The sequence below is a fragment of the Colletes latitarsis genome, chromosome 1, assembly GCF_051014445.1.
Source record: "Colletes latitarsis isolate SP2378_abdomen chromosome 1, iyColLati1, whole genome shotgun sequence".
Lineage (NCBI taxonomy): Eukaryota > Metazoa > Arthropoda > Insecta > Hymenoptera > Colletidae > Colletes > Colletes latitarsis.
Window position 1 is genome coordinate 53,657,313 of NC_135134.1, and position 18,658 is coordinate 53,675,970.

The 18,658-nt window shown below is 48.8% G+C and overlaps 1 protein-coding gene across 3 annotated transcripts in view; it reads right to left on the reverse strand.

The window, feature by feature from the left end:
* Nucleotides 1-18,658, reverse strand: part of Toy (paired box 6 protein twin of eyeless) — a 51,053-nt gene that overhangs the window by 8,646 nt on the left and 23,749 nt on the right. For all 3 annotated transcript variants that reach the window (XM_076782896.1, XM_076782887.1, XM_076782877.1), the window contains exons 5-9: nt 14,301-14,577; nt 10,670-10,834; nt 10,049-10,131; nt 4,396-4,622; nt 3,218-3,474 (exon numbers count right to left, since the gene is read on the reverse strand). In XM_076782896.1, the coding sequence (XP_076639011.1) occupies nt 3,218-3,474; nt 4,396-4,622; nt 10,049-10,131; nt 10,670-10,834; nt 14,301-14,577 (1,009 nt within the window). The remainder of the gene's footprint in view (nt 1-3,217; nt 3,475-4,395; nt 4,623-10,048; nt 10,132-10,669; nt 10,835-14,300; nt 14,578-18,658) is intronic.

The following is an 18,658-nucleotide window of genomic DNA, read 5'->3' on the forward strand; positions in this document are numbered from 1 at the left end:
CGGTGAAAGTCCCCGGCGCTCATGCACGTAAAACGATTATGATGGATAAGTTGCGGCTCGTTCCGCGCGCGTAAGAAGCGCGAAACCGAGGAACAGAGGGGGAGACAGCCAGAACGAGGAGCGGAAGGACGAGAGGCGGATGGGAAGAGCGAAAGGAAGAGGTCACCCTGGCTCCGGGTGGAAAAGACAAGAGGAACGCCGCGCGTGTTCCGCAGTATTCCACCATTCTACGGCGTTCCGCTTCATTCCTGTAGGTACGCCGCGCACTCCCCCGTGTTTCCTCCCCTTGGGGTTCGCACGTTATTGAGCGCTCGCCCAGCCGAGGCGAGACCCAACCCATCCACATCCTCTGTTCGCCCCTGTATACCCTGAAGAGAGGAAGAGCCTGGCGCGACAGGGACGACGCGAGCCAGACCGAACGCCACCGAGAAAGACGGCTGCGAAGGGAGGAGATAGAATGGGGTACCAGGAGGCTCGACCCTCCGCAGTTTTCGCTAAACGAGAGGGGGAGGGCTGGTCGTAGGACAGAGAGAACAACCGAGGGGAACGGAAAGTTGAAGAAGAATGAAACGAACGGAGGGACGCGCGGGACGGAGAAAGTGAGAGTCGAGAAAATGGAAAATTCACCGACTCTCCGCGTCTACCGCGGACGTGGAAGGGGTTGGAAAACCACCGAACATCCCATTCTTCGATTCAGCCCGCTGGCGCCATGCGAGATTTGTTTTAAAATCCTTTTACAATTCCGTGGACGAACGGTCCCACGTGCTGCGCCGTCTCGACCGCCTGCTTTCGCCTAACTTCTCACTCCCGTACCCCCCAACCCCCCACCCGACAACCCTCTTGGAAGAGCCGCTATGTAGATTGCGTGTAAAGAGGTTCCCGGGGTAATCCTCGACGGTTTATTTCGCTCTCGGCACCGCGGGACGACGAGAAAACTGCCAACCGGAGGCCATCGACTTCGCGGGGGCGTCTTCCGGGAGGACCAGCGATCGACGCGAGCCTCGAATAACAGCCACGCGAGTGGACTTTGGAGATAAACGTAATTTCATAAGCAACCGTTAAGTGTTCGTAGAAATGGATGTACCGTGTAAACGTTTATTAATTGATATGGAATGTGTTTTTCAAAGATGACTGTGTCTAAGGTGAATAAAAGAAAGTGAAAGAAAACAATTTCGAAGAAACATTATAAGCTTCTATAAAAGTCGTTTGCGAGGTTTTGAAAGTGTTTTGAGTCGTGAGAGTTTTCAAATATATAAATATTATTAAAAATCGAAAAGTTGTTTTTAAATATACAGATTCTTTAGTTATGATTACGATATCGTGCAATGCAATTTGGGTTTGTCGAATCGTTTATACGTTTCCGTCAAGTATCGTTAGCGAGTCCAATGTTTCTCCGCTTCTTAAAAAGTTATTTAGTTCGGCGATTAAAAACGGACGGTATAACGACGACTCGCGCGATAAAAAGAAGAGGGACGAGCACGTCGTTACGGGAATGCGCGAAATTTATTTCTGTTTTTCCGCGTCAATCGTGGATTTCAGACGAGTCGCTGCCGGAACAAACTTCCTTGCGCCCATTAAACGTATTTCCACTTCTGTCATTTGCCACGGTAACTACATAGTTCTCGCGACGACGCGCGCGTTTTCCTTTTTCATCGTCTGGCCGCGGCCGTCGCGCGTCCCGAATCCTCGAGTGTGCGTAATCAACCGGGAGTTTCAATGATACAGAAAGAGTGCTTTACGTTTGAGCTTGCGTTCCACCGACGATACGCGTCGACGAGCGCGAACACATATCGGTGGCTTCTATTTAACGCGAGTGGCCCCCGTATCGCGAAAACTTGGAGAGAAAAAAAACCGAAGAAGCTCGTGAAACTCAACGGAGCGAAGCATCGCTTTTCAAAGTACCTCGACGACGATTCTACGCTTTGTGCAATTAGTTTGCTAAAATGGCTAAAATTGAAACGAGTCCTACGTGTAAAACAATGCTTAGATAGTTAAGGCGAGACACCATTATACAGGGTGTTCGGCCACCCCTGGGAAAAATATTAATGGGGGATTCTAGAGGCCAAAATAAAACGAAAATCAAGAATACCAGTTAACATTCAAATATTTCAAATCGTTCTGGAAAAATTATTTTCGGTTGTGGGGGTCAATTACAATCATTTTTGGTGAATAGACATACCTTCGAAATCTTGCGCATTTGCGAGAAAAAAAATTCAGTATGGGCAAAACTTTAAACGTTAATAACTTTTTAACGAAGCTTCCTTCAACAAATTGGTATTCTTGATTTTTGTCTTATTTTATCCTCTAGAATCCCCTATTAAAATTTTTCCCAAGGGTGGCCGAACACCCTGTATAATTACAATTTCTGGCACGTAAGCTCATTGTGCTTCGGAAACGAGACAAAATCCACCGAGTCCATTACAAAAGTGGGTCTAAGAAATTACATTACACCCTGTGTAGTCTAACCACCGTCCGTAAAAACGCGGATAACGAGCCAAGAAGCAGCTGTGGACGTAAATCGGGACTAATTTGCACGACACCTTCAGACGGCCTCGAAAAGAGCGCGTAAAGCCTTTTCCACATCGTCGCGTCTTTGTGTTTTTGTCGGCGAAATTGCCAGACAACTCCAAAAAAGCGTCGATTCAAAAATGTAACTTTTAATTTTAAACCGACGTTTCGCCAACTGTGTCTCGAGAGACGCATTTTGGAAAAACGTCGAGGACATAAAGTTTGAGATACGTTGGCTTAAGGGTACTTGTACTTAAAATAAGCTTCAAAAAATCGCGTGTATTTTCCCACTGTGGTTGAACCGAGTGTCGAAGCGATAAAGTGATGAAATTTGCACGACGTGTTATTTATGTATTTGTAAAAGAGTTTTGCCAATGGCAATGTTTACCTCCTAACAAGAGATACTTATGCTGTTCAAGTTGAAAGACAATGCAGACCAAGTCTGCTAAAACCTAACTTGTAACCTAACAATGATCAAGTTATTGCACTGAACGTTCCCATAGATAGGAAAAGGGATCTGTGATCTTGCATCCTGTAAAAGTAGATAGATTAAAATCGAAAGAGGAGAGACTGAGTGTTTGTCAGTCTGAGTGGAGGTGGCAGACGACCTTGGTTGTCGTGTTTCACAGTGGTGGATCGGTGTGGGTACCTGTAGACGGCCTTGAAGATTCAACAAGAACAAACAAACAATCCTTAAACGGAAACTCACCAGTCGCGGTCGAGGTCGTTGGCTGGTAGGGCGCACCACCTGGTCCTGCAGGCTGTCCTCCTGGTGTGGTGGGGGTGCCACCATGAGAGGTCGGGATACCACGATGGGGTTGCGAATGCGCGGCAGTGCTGTGCGCGTGGGAGTAAGACTGCGTCAGCGAGTGAAGTGGCTCGTGGAACACGTACGCCGGATATCCCTCGGCGCGTTGTTGAAGACAGCTTCCACCCATTGACCCGCCCAAGCTGCTTGACATCGAGCTGCGAGCAGAAAACGGATCCCCGTCAGACGGAATGCTGCCCGGAGAGGGTCAATCTCTGCTGATTCCGCGCGATCCCGGAAGGACTTCCGCTCGACGCGACTCGTCCACGCGAAAGAGAAATCTAGGAATTCTTTTGTGCGAAATTCCGACCTTCTTTGACGCTAATTGTCGTTTTACAACGTATTTCGTAAAAGCTGTTATGCGAGCGAGACGCCGAGTTCAGTGAGAAATCTCCCGGAAGGGGCATTCCACCCCCGATCGATCATTTTCGACGGTGGGTGTCAGGGATTTCGTTCAAATTAAAATATTATGTAGTCCGTGTTAAATTAGAAGCGACTCGTCGTCCTATTGGTTTCGAATTTTTTTTAGAAACGCAGGACGTTGAATTTTGTGATTCTTGCGGGTATCGTTGCTGTTTAGAATTACGAAACTTTTGTTTAGGATTCGTGTTCGGGCTCGGAACGTCGAATGGAACAGGTTGCGAAAATAAAATCGCTGCTTCGTCCAGGTTTTGCTAATGGACTCGATTTTAATTTTGCACCCGATTTCATTTGATGCTTCAAAACCGGAACGAACGAATTAATTTAGTGGAAGCACGTGCTCCTGAAATTCTGAACAACAAGAACGCGCAATCGCGTTACCGATATATAAATGCTTCTGGCGATAATTAAATTCGAACAAAATTTCAATGATAACGTAGTTAAACAATATGACAAATTGAAATCTAAATTGTGAAATACGGCGGAAATAAGCCACGGTAAACAACATTGCCACACATTTGAAAAAATATTGTAATGCTCGGATATCTGCGCAGAAATCGGGCCTAAATAATGATAGGAACGATTTCCGTGCTTTATCCGGGTTGAAATCTGCGCAGTTATCCGAGCATTGGTACAGAAGATGTAATAAGAGTGATTACCTGTAAGTGTCGGGCATCGTGGCGATCGGCTGCGGTATCGAGGAGTACATGGCGTTGAATCCAGCATTTAAGGGTAACCGTGGGGTGGCAGGGGTTGCTGCCGGGGGCGCGGTGCTTCCGCTGCCTCCGCCGCTGCCGCCGCCGACTACCTGATCGACGGCTGCTCTCCTTTGGTTCCGTAATTTCTCCTCTCGACGCCACTTCGCCCTCCGATTACTGAACCACACCTGCAACCGACGCAATGACGGTGCTTTTGTCACGATAAGGGCGTCACTCCGCGCGATGTATTCGCATTATCCGCACCTATCCATCCTCGCACTCTCGCGCGTTCATTCTCCTTTACCACTCGTGCCCGCTCTTTCATTCTTCTCCTCTACCCTTCCCATATTCTCTCTTCCTCGTCCCCTCGACTCCTTTTCTCCTCTCCTTTCTTCTCGTTCGTCCGTTTGTCGTCCCTATCCCGCGCGCCCACGCTCGTTTTCTCTCTTCCTCTCTGTTGCACGCGCACACAGACATACGCTCCTTTCACTCTGTTCTCGTCCATCCACGCAACAGCGTGAAATGTAGAGTATGTACTTTTTCTACCCCAGGAAAATCCACGCAGCCGAGTTTGCACGAGACTCTCCTGCAGTTTGTTAATTGCGATTGAGCAGTTGTCGGACGGGAAATTGAGTTACTCTAGCTGTATTCCCTCTACTACCGTTTCATAGATTCTCTTTTTCATCCCGCGTTTGTTCCATCGCGCACGCGAGCCTGATGCGTTTCCACGCGTACCTTTTGACGAATGATTTCTCTGCCCGGAGTCACGTTAGGCCGTTTCCCCCACACCCCAGCGACCCGTCGGTTATGCGATTTAACAGCGAATGTAGAAAAGTCGGCGGAATAACGAACAATTTGAACATTCGAGGATGTAAGAATCCCACCCCTCGTGCCAACTCTCTTCAGGAAATGTCTCGTTCTTCGTGGAACGAACGTTTGATTCGAAATTTCAATTTCTCGTATTAAATTAAGTTTTCTATAGAGGTTCAGTGAAACTTCCAGCAATTACTGTTGGAAAATTATTTTCGCGGGTAACCTGTCGTCGGGGGACGAACGAATACAAAACGATCGTCGCGCCGGATAGCAATCGCACGTAAGCCAAACTAAGAACACCACTGAATAAGTGTCCGTAAAGATTTCTCGCGCAAAATGTTGCCCGTACCATAATAACCCTGTAACCTCGAACAGCAAATCGGAGCTTAAGTTCTTTGTCGCGCTTCCACGGATTTCCTGATTTCGAAGATACCTCGTCGCGATAAGAGGATTCCCTCTCCCTTCGATACGTCGATTTCCCATCATTCCCCAACTACTCGCGGCACAAACTCCAGATTACATTGTAATTTTTCGTACCATAGGGCAGCGTTTCTCAAGCTTCTTCTCGATATCTCGAAATTTGAAAAACGCTACCGCAGAAATTTGCCTGGAGACTGTCTCGTAATTCAACGCGCGTCGATTGTTCTCGAGGCTCCAAAAGTGCAGATCTATCGTGCCACTTACGTAAGTTGAAACGACTCGACGATAATTGTCGAGTGTAAGTTTGTGCAACCTATTCTACAAGGTACTTGAGTGGCAGTAGCTTACCGTTATCTAAGACAGGTTGTACAACAACTCGACTATCGATTGTATAATTTATCGTACGATGAATCATGCATCGAGGATATCTTGTTATTTCGAACAACTCCAAAGATCTACGATTAATGTAGAATTTTTTAAATAAGAATATCTGAAACTCTTCTTTTGTCCATTGCTGGACGCGTTCGAATATTCGACGAATGGTACCAACCCTAATGATTCGAGGGCGAGAGACGGAGATCTCGTTGTCTGGTGGCGGGGTGGATTCGTTAATAGCCGACAATCGCTACGTCGGCCGTTTCGTTCGCGCGATAATGAGAACAACGATAGAAAAATTCGATGGCCGACAACGGGTGCAACTTTTTCAATTACCGTATCCTGGATGCAGCCCGGTGGCATTGTTTCCCCGGGCGATTTTGCCGGCTAATTCGCGCGCATTCGTTCGCGTGATCGGCGCACAAAGGAGAGACGCGGAGAAAAGGGAACGGACGGCAGCCGGTTCGAGAATATTATCGCCGATCGAGGAATATTCGAGAGATTATTTCTCGTCCGCGGACGGAACTTGATCTTGAACACCGCACACCCGACGGCCTCCAAATCGAATCAAAAAATAAATTTCATCTCGCCGGGGCGACGTGGCAAATCGCGTTCTAGCGCCCCACCGGGCGAATATCCACCATTCGCCCGCAGCGAGCTCCTTTCGCCCAATACCGTCGTTCCTCGTAAACTCGTCCTACCGCGTCCCGAAAACTCGTTTGAATCGATCCATTCGGAATTCCACGAACCGGCTACACTCCCGTCCCTCTCGGCGGACGTACCGTCTACTTTGATTGGCAATGTTTAGAAGATGGCGTCGCACACGAATTTTAAGAAGATCTCCACCCCTCCCATCTTCAGGGACGCTCTCCAATCTTCAAACTACGCGAAGTTTTCTCTTCTCTGAGATAATTCCTTTTTTTTTAATAATCAAGAGCCACTCGAAATACTGTAATTATTTTTCGAAAGGGTCATCGACGGTTCTCGAGAATAATGCAGTACTCAATTTAAGAAACTGAATTCGCGAAAGTCCCGGTTTTAAAAATAATTTCTCCGAGGCTCCAGAACTTACGAAAGCTGCCTCCACAGCGTAAAAAGAACAAATGAAATATCAAGACTCTACTCGGAGGAGAAACAGAAATTGAAATTGAAAATAGGAAAACTTCTTCGAGCTCTGTTTATATTTACCAGTTTACGAAAACCAGAATTGTATTGGAACAGAAGTAAAAATATGAACAACCAAAACTTGGAGATAAAAAATATACCCAGGTTCTTTTAGTCCCCGAGAGAAACTTTCAAATCGCCAGTGGTTCGTAAAAAGACATCCTTAAAACCAAAGAGAAAAAACTCGGAACTCGGTCCGGTAATAAGCTAGGACTATAAGGGAGAGCAGAATCGGAATATTCCCTTTATCCCGGGTCGTCGACGACCACTTTCGAGTCTCGGAGACTGAACAAAGACGCCGGGCAAGATTTAAGGGAAACAACCGTAGCGCGAGTAGCCTGGTCTGATCGAGACGAAGGCCATGGGTTCGAAGTGGTGGTGCTGGTATTGGGCAGATCGGCCATCGCGCACATGGGTATAGAGTCCAGCAGCGCCATAGATGATAATCGGGGCCGGCGGTGTTGCGCGGCGTGGCGAAACTCGTGCGAGTATCCAAGGTATAGGTGGAAAAGCGAGGAACAACCAATCGGAGGGCAACCTCCCTGGGGACGCGACGTTGCCATGGTTGCGTTCGAACCCTCTTAGGCCGTCTGCTGGATCCCTGACGGCTCGCTCGGGATATGGCCCGTGTGCCGTGGCGTTTCGCAGCGTGCTGCGGTGGCGAGTCCGCGCCACGCCATGTCCTGCCACGCCACGCCACGGTACGCTTTGCCCGTTGCTCCTGCGTCTGTCTGGCCCGGTTCGTTCTCCTTCTTCCTCCGTCTGTTGTTCGTTCGTCGGACGACGGTCGGGTCCGGCGGTGGAATCGTTCCTTTTACCCCCCTTAACCCTCTACACCCCGTATCTCGCTCTTTCCCTCCTTCGCCTTTCCTCTTGCCCGCGTTCCGTCGCTCCTTCTCCCGCTCTCTCTCTCGCTCTTGCTCTCTGCCTTTGCCTCTCGCACCGGCACTCCCGGTTTCCTGCACTTAGCAAGATCAATACCAGCCAACGAGGCTTGAAAACATGCGTCAACATGGTCTTGCACTGTTTGTACGTCCACATAACGCTCAGCGCCCGGTTACTACCACCGACGCGAAAGCCCGTCGGCCACTTCACCACCCCCTATCGCGGGCCAGGTGAGGGAGGGCGGTCGGGATGGCAAGAGGGTCGAACAGGGTGAGCCAGCGGCACCGCCGCGGCCAAACAATGTTCGATAAGGCTGCGTACATATTAGCTCGTATAACCGTACGTCACCCCCAGCGGTTCGAGCACCGATGTTATATTAATTAATTGCGATACATTGCGAGCGCCGCGCTCGGACTGCACGGGAAACACCGATTCGACAAGCTAGACACCCGATAAGGCTTCGAGAGGACTCTAGAGATAGATTTCCCGAGACTCTTTGCGACAAGGAGCACCGATCCAGGGGCTTTGCTGCACCGGCTCCAATTGATTCTTCCCCTTCCTGGACACAGTCACTCTCTGCCACCAAAGGTTACAGACTCGAAACCACGAGAATCTGTTTGACCGGATGTATCGTTGACAGGCGGACACGTGGATCAGCTGTTCGACTCTATTTGTTCACTTTTAAAGTTACTAAATAAATTTTCGGTTTCGAGGAAATAAACTTTGAAGTCGTATTGCAACCCCAAGCTCGAACATGATTAACCCCTTGACGTACGATTTAATGTAATTTGTCAAACGTACGCTCTTTAATTTTGTTTAAACTTGTTCGTACAAGGAATGGCCAAGAAAAAGAATAGATTCGTTTTACGAATACCTCGTGAATATAAAAATGTGTTGACTTGTTGACCAGTGAGAATTGTAACGAGTCAGACGCGTTATTGTACGACAAGAGGTTAATGTATCGTGACGTTACAATGGCTTCGATGATATTATTATTTCACATCGACAGTAAATAAAATATTGTCACTGTGTGCAGACGCAAAAACAAAGTAGTAATGATGCAATCAGTCGAGTCAAGAGTTGATCAAGTGCACGCCAAGGAATATTACTTTCATTTATTTCCACAATGAGGTACCACCATCTGCCCAGCCGTACCACCTGTCCCAACCCCGTACAGTGCTCGAATAGTATACAGAATCGTCCCTGGATTGTTGACTCTCGACATTCGAGAGCACTACCGTTTTCACCCCATACTATTTTTACGACCTATTAAGGGTACGAAACCCGTGTACAATTTTAAACTCCAATAACTTTAAGAGAACGATAAAGGCACACTGTACGCGGTATTTAAAAGCTCGATTCAAATAAAAAGGTATCCATTGTAGACATATGAACATATGATTTGTAAATCGTAGCGATAGTTTCTCTCAGATATCAACAGCCTGAGGATTTCACACTGAGAGAGAATGGCGAGACGCAAGACCCGCTGACACGCAAACGAAGGACCTAAATCGCGCGAAGACGTGACGGTTGAAAAGGGGTCAAGGGAAGGAAGAGAGAGCAAAGAGCGCGAGGATAAAATCCCCTAGGTGGGCCGTGGAAGGCGGATTCATCGTGGCAGGTGTTTCAACGTCCCCGCGCGGCGTGGTCACGCGTTTAAGGCGCTTAATGAATGGGCGTCGTCGCACTTACCCAGCCGGCCTCTTCAACCGTCGCGCGTAGAACGGAGAAGCGAAGAGAAGAGAGGAGAAGACACGTCGTGGAAAGTGGAGAAAGATCAACAGACGGGTGCGGAGACGACGGGCGAAGAGAAAACGAGTGGAAACAGAGTGCAAGAAAGGAGAGGGAGAGAGAGAGAGAGGCGTAGGACGTCGGGATCGAGGGGGAAGCAAAAGGTGTGGGTGGAGCGAACGAGAAAGAGGAAGAGCACACGCCGCATTCGCACATTCACACTCACCTGGATACGTGCCTCAGGCAATCCAATCTTCTCGGCGAGACGCTCCCGTGCAAACACGTCCGGGTAATGTGTCCGCTCGAATTCTAAAACGAAACCAGTTTGCAACAAGTGCTCGTTATTAAACGTGGATCCTCCTCCGCGGATCCGCTGACGCGTTTTCGCGCCACGGATACGGGCCTGGTTGTGCGCGTGTACATGTACACAAGCGCGCGCGTTCGCGTATATATTATTAATCGTGCATAATCTCGAATCACCGCGAGACAAGATTAAAAGGATAATTATCGACGACACTCGAAACCCCGGCCGACTTGAATGGCCGTGGATCCAATTAAAGCTGTTATACCGGGCGCTCGTGCTTGGGAAAGCCCCGATATCCGTGGAAAGCAGTAATTTACCTCCACCCGTCTGAACCTATATATCGCAGCGGATCCGTACGCGTACGTGCTCGATCGCTCGATATTTATGTCGTTCGCTAATGCCCCCAAAACGGAAATGAATCTTTCGTTCGACTTGGATCCGAGCGTGTTTATCGCGTTAAGATGCATGGCGAATGGATAACGAGACGCAGTGCTGGGACCAACATTATACTTGGCTGCTAGAACAAATTCGACGCTTACTAACCTTTCTCGAGGCTGTCGATTTGTTCATTGGAGAAGGATGTTCGGTTGCGCTGCAGCTTCCGCTTTAGCCTCAGTCGTACCTGTGAGTCTTCGTCACCGGACGAATTGTGCTCCGAATTGCCGTCCGACGTGGTCTCCTGCTGGTGCGACAATAAAGAACCGGTGTCTGAAAACACATTCGAGTGTCTCTGCGTTATTCGACCAGCTTAAAGTGTATGAATATTATCGAACAAATGATGGCAGGTAACCTTTTCAAGGTGGGTCAATCGTTCGCGACTTGGATGCGGATCTTGCCGATTTTAAATTAAATTTTGACAATAATTATAGTCGTGATTTGTCAAATATATATTCGTGATAGGTAAAGAAACGATTAACGTACAATAAATATTGTATAAAGTAGTTGTAACCCCATACGCGAGCGATGGAGTACGATTTAGCTGGCGCGTCTGACCATATATCACTTTTACTACTTAAATTCATCTAAAGTCGATTTTCTGGAAAACGAATCCTCGAACGAAGAAATTTTATTCTTTACTTTCGGTGTGTTTTCCCACGCAGAATCTCCCCCCATTCGGTTATTCCGCGAATCCTAATTTATCGAATATTATCTCGTCAACTAGGGCTGACGCAAACGCTCGAACACGGTAGAACAATTTCTCGAGTTTTCCTTCTGCCTAGGAAGTCTCGTTGAAAAGTATTCCCCTCGTAAAACCTACGCAACGAACTTTCGCGACGTACGTACACCAATGCTGCGAATTATAAGCGAACCACTCAATTTCTTTGAAGCCTCCTTAACATCTATTTCGCTCGCGACGGGTCGCTCCTACGGTAAACAATGATCTCCGGACAAATGCTTCTCAGACGACGCTCCCCAAACTGAGACGACTCTCGCATAAATTCCCCGCAGCCAGGAAGGAGCCCGTAGACCGTGTCTTCGGGGGGTTATTCTCTCGTTAACCGTGCGGCTAATTTAACCGAGAAGGCGAGGTTCCGCGAGAAGGCGGAGAAAATTCGGGAGGCGAGGACGACCTCTCGACCGTTTCGGTGCCATTCGAACTTTCCGACGGTCGATTCGAGTAAAACGATCCAATTAAGAGCCCGGTGCGTTCCGTCGTTCCAGTGATTTCACAACGAGCCACGCCGGACCGACTCGGCGTAAACGAAGGGTCCGCAAACTTTGTCCAAGAATAAAAATATTGTTTTCCACATCGTTCTTAGTCGTGTGTTCGATGAAAAACATTCTTGAAAATGGAGTAAGGAAAACATCGGTGGCCTTGAACCATCGCAAAATGACCTTGGGACAAAAATATTCTGTCGCATCGTACGGAAGATATTTAAATGGTTCCTGTCTCGTTAAGACAGCCCTTATAGACATACAGTGGCCCGATAGTAGATTCTACGGGCACTGAAACAGCTTTAAAATTCCGTCGCGAAAGCCATTCTTAGCTCACGGGCCGGACAATGATACACGAGGCTCGTCGAACCCTAGACTAGGCTAGGCGTTCGCGTAGTCTTGATCGCGATTCGTGTCTGTGCGTACATATACAGAAAGTACGAGAGAGAAAGAGAGAGAACGAGAGAGAATCTACGTAGCCGTCGTCAGCTCCCGGTGAGCCGCGATTACTTTCCGCCTCCGCGCACCGAACCCTCGCCTCTTTCCATCCCTCCCGATACCTTCCTGCCATTTCCCTTTCCCTCTGTGTGTCCGTGTCCGTCCCTCCGTACGCTCCGCGTACCTATATATTCGCCCTTACGGTATATAATGTGCTCCTAGGCGTACCTATATATCGTCCGCTCGTCAGCTGCTCGCTTTCTCGTTCGCTCATCTCTCGCGCATCGCGCACCCTCCCGGCCGCCTCCGCGACCCTACGAAATCTCTCGCTAACCCCCTACCCTCCTCCCCCGCCCGCCCGCCCGTTCGTCCCCGTCGCCCCCTCTGGCAATTCGAAATACCGCCACCCTCGAGCACACACTCTACCCGCCACCGGTTCTCTCGTCCCTCGAGCACCGAAACCTACCCCTCCCCCCTTCCCCCACCCACCCGTTGTCCGGAATATTCCCCCGTTCTCGGTTCTCGCGAACACCCCTGCTGCCGCGTAACGACCAACGATTTCGGGCTAGTCCGTCGCAGGCACCGATCGTTGCCTTTAATTTTCTAGGTGACGACGCACCACCGCGCTGGGGAAGAAACGGGATGCGAGTGGGTCGACGACGTCCCTTCTAGCCTCGAGGTTACACTTTTCGAGAGAGAGAGAGAGAGAATGGACAGGACGTTCCACCGTTTGAGGTTGGAGTTTAGTCGCTTTGAAATATTTAAAAATAATCTTTTCGCGATTTTGGGAACGTCGACCGCGTTATTTCGTCCTTCGTAATTTTCGTAATCTGCTTATGTCGTCCGCGGATCAATTTCGAGCGGGATACGGGCCGATTACCCGTGATCCTATTAGAAGAGAGGTTTCGATTCAACGGCGCAAGGTACGTGTTCCTTTCTTCGAGCACAAACAGTCCGCTGGCACCGGTGGAATCGAAGCGTCACAATGGCGGAGGTTCGCGAAAGGCGAGGGTGTCGCGCGTACGGGAAGATTATAATACCTCGAGGGTGCTCCCTTGACTTCTACCTTCTTTCGAGCATTGTGGCACACCCGCTGCTCAAGGAGAAGTGGATCAACTATTGAGACCGGATTCCTCTGTGGCGTTTGGCCGATTGTATAGCCGCCAGACCGCGTGAAAGCCAGAAAAGAACCGCTCGAGCACCGTGCTCCGAACGGCAATAATTCTCTCGACACAGTTTACGAATAACGAAACAAAGGAAATAATAACTCTTTATCGTTCGAAGTCGGTGCACAAGTATCGAGAGAAACGTTCTTTCGTCTATTAAGGAAACGAAATAAACCGAAGCCTCCGTTACCTATTTACTCGGAGTTACATGATTTATTTAAAACGATTTATTCGCTATTACGCGAGTCGTAAGTTTCGGTGTTCACGAGCATAGGAGGGGGGAGGAGTTTATCTGCCATTTATGATTTGCGCGAATATGAAAAACATATGCAAAGTTTATGCGGAATAAAATATTAATATTCTTATAATCGTTTATGAAATATTCATGTACACGCGTTCCGTATCCGTTTTCCAAATTAGTATACGCTGTAAACGCGCGAAATTTCCAACCAAATGATCATACTATGTCCGCGGAAAGAAAGTGTGAATAATGGAGACGATTATTTCAAATACTACTAGTTTCTTTTTGCGTGCCAAACTAGAAACCAAGTAAACTTCTTCAGGTGCACTGTCGGTCTATTCTGACACAAACAAATGTTCCAACAACGTTAGTTTCTCGTCAAAAAATTCCAACGAGAGATACTTTCGTCGGAGAGTGACGTTTAAATTTGCACAGCCAGCTGTTCGACGAGAATTAATCGGTAATTAACAGGAGCAATGGCGCCGAGCGCGGTAACGTTTAAGTCGCTTGTTTGCATCTCGTCTGCTTAACGCGGGAACATAACAATGAACACTCGCCTTTAACGGCGACGTCAAAACCGTAGTCGCAGTGTTCTTAGCGCGCGTCGCGTAAACAAAATATAAACTCGTGGGTGCGCGTCAGACTTAGCAATTAACGCGTAATTAGAACTTACCGCTTCGTTTCAGCAGGGAATCGTCGCGACCGTGAAGTTGGCTGCCGGGTAGCAGCGACTGCCCAGACCCGGGGGTTGCCGCCGTTGGAATTCCAGTGGCCAGGGGATGATGAGAGGGCGTCGCGGAATACCATGCAGGCGGCCAACCTGCAGCCTGGCCATTGAACATCCGAAGCTTATCGTAGACGCTCTCGGCGCCCTGATGCGCCTGCACTGCTGCCGCCTGTTGCTCCTTCTGCGACGCCAGGTTCCTCAGCACCCTGTTGATGGACGATACCTGCGGACAACGCGACACCCCTCGCGATTAATAGATTAATTTATCAACGCGAGCGTCCGCAGGATGTGTTCTTGCAACGAAAAGATCCTCGAGCGTGCTTTTCTGGAGGACTGAACGTATGGAAACCTCAATGTGTAAATTTCAGACTGAATTCCAAAATTAACTCAGGAGTGCATGAACAACAGATTCGAAAATTGCACAGATTGTAAGTGGATCTAAAAAAAAATTAACCCTTGAGAAGGAGTATCGAACAAGGGTAGACGCGTTAAACGGAGTCGATCGTGCCGTTAAATAACACAAATTAAAGTTTGGCCACCTATCGCAGCCACGCTCCGCGCACGGGGATCAACCGAAACGAAACCACCCCCGCAATAATAGAATTCAGTGTTTACCGAAGCATCGGAGACAGAGTCGAACAAATTACAAACTGCGATACCGAGTTTCGCTCGTCGGGACGATAATCCCCTGTTACGTCGTCGCGCGGGGAATTTAATCGTTCGCCGTAAATTCTGAACGTGGTTCGCGCTTGATTACGACCGGAACAGCGAAGAAAAACAATCGATCGAAGTCGCGGGCGGGGTGCGGGAACGTCGGTTCTTTGAAAAGTTTCGCGAGCTTCTTTGCTCGCCGCGCGACGATCATTTCCATAGTTACATCGGTTTGTCTCCTCCCTCTCTTTCCGTTCCGACCTTCGCGCTGAGGGAGAGTGCCAGATGAAAGGACACCGCCATCCAATTATTATTACATAAAACGGTTTCCATGGCTCTTCGCTCCCCTAACCAGAACGTGGTCTTCTTCACCTTGTACCGCGACCGAACCACTGGCTAACTCTAAAGTTATAACGAGCCACGGGGGCGAGCCTCGTGCTCTCGACTCGCACATAATAGTCTCGGTGTTCTACCACCGCCTGCATCCCCTCCCCGAGAGCGCCTCCTTTGCGTGGCATCGACGTCGACCTGTGCACCAAAGTCGAACCGTAACCCCGAACACACCGCGCTCCCATGGATCCCCAGAGCGCGAGCGGACGGAGGATATCGAGCGGAGCTTCTTAATTACGGGCTCCGTTGAAAGGTTCGAACGAGAGAGGTGCACGAGTGCCGGAGTGCCAGGGATCCTTCTCGCGTGGCTCGACTTAAGACCGATGAAATATAATGGCCGCACGCCGTCGGGTGCCAACGACGCCGGTTGCTCTCGAGTGCCGCGCGCGTACGCCCCGCCGGGTCAAGAACGCTCGAGAGGGGCCCGCGTTATTACGCCGAATAAAAGCCGATAAATTCGATCACGCTTTTTGTTTGCGCCGACCTGCACCAGCAACCGAGTGCCCCGTTCCATCTCCAGTTACTTTGCCGGATTCCTAATAAGCGGAACGACCTTTCCGAGCAGCGGCGAATCTTCTTCGAATTCCTCGCGAAAAATACTTGGGCCATACAGTAAATTAAAGTGACCCCTGACATCCTTACACCTTAAAATGCCCAGTTACTTCTATTAAAATGAACTCTTGGAGTGCAGAGGTTAACATTCTATCAATGTAACGAGGGGGGCAGAAGAATTTCGAGAAATAAATCCAGAATGTCTTGAAAGGAATGCCTAAATAAGCTTAAAATAATTAAGGAACTTGCCAGAGCGTGGTGAGTTTGTAACGGCGGTCGAGAGGAAGCTTTGTACGGAAGCTGTGCCGCGAACAGTTCCAAACAAACTAGATACGGTATTCAGAGAACTAGGTTCCTTAACTGGAATCAATCTCTGGTCGGTGGGATTGGAGTCGAGCATGGAAAGTTCGTATCGCAAGATTCGTCTCAATCCCGCGGAATAATGGCAACGGGAGGTACCGGAAAGGACGTTTCCAGACTAACTGCGTATAGCCAGCCCGAGCCTAGCCGCTTTCCATCATCAAACCAAGCAACCTGGGCTGTTCTACGCTCCGCTCCACTCGGCTCTCGCCGCACAACAGCCGCAGCACCGATGCAGACCATTACACGCGCGACCGGACACGAATAATTGTGCAACACGCTTAACTGATCCCATTCACCCTGATTCTACCCGCTTCCATCCGCTCGTCGGCGACTAACCCCGTCGCACCCCATTGCTGCACGATATGTACCAGCCGCAACGGGTCCGACGCTGCCACCACTGCCATCGTCGTCGTCGCTGTCATTACCGTTAACGTCGTTGCCATCCTGGAGACAATCGTCCTCGAACGGATCACGGACACCGGAACAACCATCGATCCGCTTATAACAATACCATTCCCTTTCTTTGGATCTCAAACTCTCGGAAACATTAACCTTCCGGACGGCATAGCTAATACAAATCTGATAGGAGATGCCTAAGGAAGATGAAAGTTCAACAAATCGGACGTCTAGATTTATCCAGGAGTAATAGATAAGTATTGATTTCCTCGCGAAAAGTTTGCAAGCATCAATCTGAATACACTATTTCACTATTTAATATACTCCCGATATTAAACGCGACTATTCAAATGCGTAAATTAAAACCCGTCCGTTGGTCCCGTGACGTTGAGTAACCTCGAAATTTTATATTCATTAAAATTATTAATGCATTTGGTAATATGCAAAGTAATGAATAAATTAACGGGCAAAATTTTTTTTAATTTTCACATTTATCCATTTTCCTCGATACGTTTATTTCAAGCGTTCGCCAGAGATTTATTAGATACTTTCGTTTGACGATCTACCATCGAAACGGGTAGAAATTTATTTATTCGACGAAAATTATACGAATTTCATGTTCAAAAGGCGGAAAAAAATTGTTGCGAAAATGTTTTAAATAGTAATTGATCGAGAAAACGGATTTATAAGTTCCCATATACCCTACAAATAGATTGCTTTCGGATAAACTCACAAAAATGAGCAAATTTTATCACGGAAAAGTCACGAATAGCCATGAGCGCGAGGCAACGATAGAAGCCACGTGAAATTGGGTGAAATTCGACCATCCCCCGTGGTCTTTTCTAGCGGAGGCCAGCGGATTCCCCCGAATACACCCGTTACAAACGCGGAACATTTTCATCGAACGGCTCAAAAGACCGCAAAAACCGATCGACCGATCAAGACCGTCGGCGGTACAATCGAATTCGGACTGTATCTCTCTCGACAGACAACGGACAATCCTATCACGATCCTCTTTGCTGTTACCAGCGTCGGTGTACGCTGGGCCTCCGGTGATCATTATAACGATTCCGCGTTAAAAGCTGAAACGTTTCGATCGACGTTTCTTCTGGGAACGCGTCTGTCGATAGAGGTGTACGTTCGTGTATGCGGTTGGGCTGATTGATCACCCTCCCTCCAGTGCTCGTTCCTCTGTTCCCCAACATCGAGAGAGCTGGCAAAGCGAGTGCCTCCACGAGCCGACGGATAACGACTCGCACGCGTGCCATCCCCTTCGGTATTCGCGACAGACACCCTGGCACCGGAGGGGACCACACTCTGGATCCAACAATTCGATCACAGTCGAAACGTCAAATTTCTCGGTACTCCCTAACTTGCGTTACTTCCTAAATACTCGCCAATTACGATTTGCAAGCAGCCTTTACGTTCATAGTACGTGCAGTGAAGTGTGCATTTAATAGTTATTCTAGTTATTTCGATATTAAAACAAACCCTTTTGCAGATCCAACGATCCGAAACACTCAATTCTTGTGAGCAGACCCGAACCACGGTCATCTAACGCGGTGCTACTGTTCGTAGCAAGAAGAGGAGAGTGGTCGATGTTGGGCGGAAGTTTCGTGGGGTTCGAGGCGAATATCGATGCTCGGGAGGGTGGAAAGGATGTTTGGAAGACGTACAGGGAGAGGATTCTTCGGAATCGGAAAGGGGGCTGATACACGGGCGAGGGTGGACAATACCGAGGCCCGCGTAATGGACCGATTACCCCACCCAGGCGATCGTATTGACGAGACTTTGATTAGGGTCGAGTGGCCAGATCCGACGGGTAAGTACCGGCCGGGTGCGCGCCCTGATAAACCGCCGTGCGTACAAAGCGACCCCGTCAACGAACGAGCATCCCTGGACAACGATGGCCGATGCGCTGGCCTCCCGCGGAGTCATTGCGCTTTTCGAAT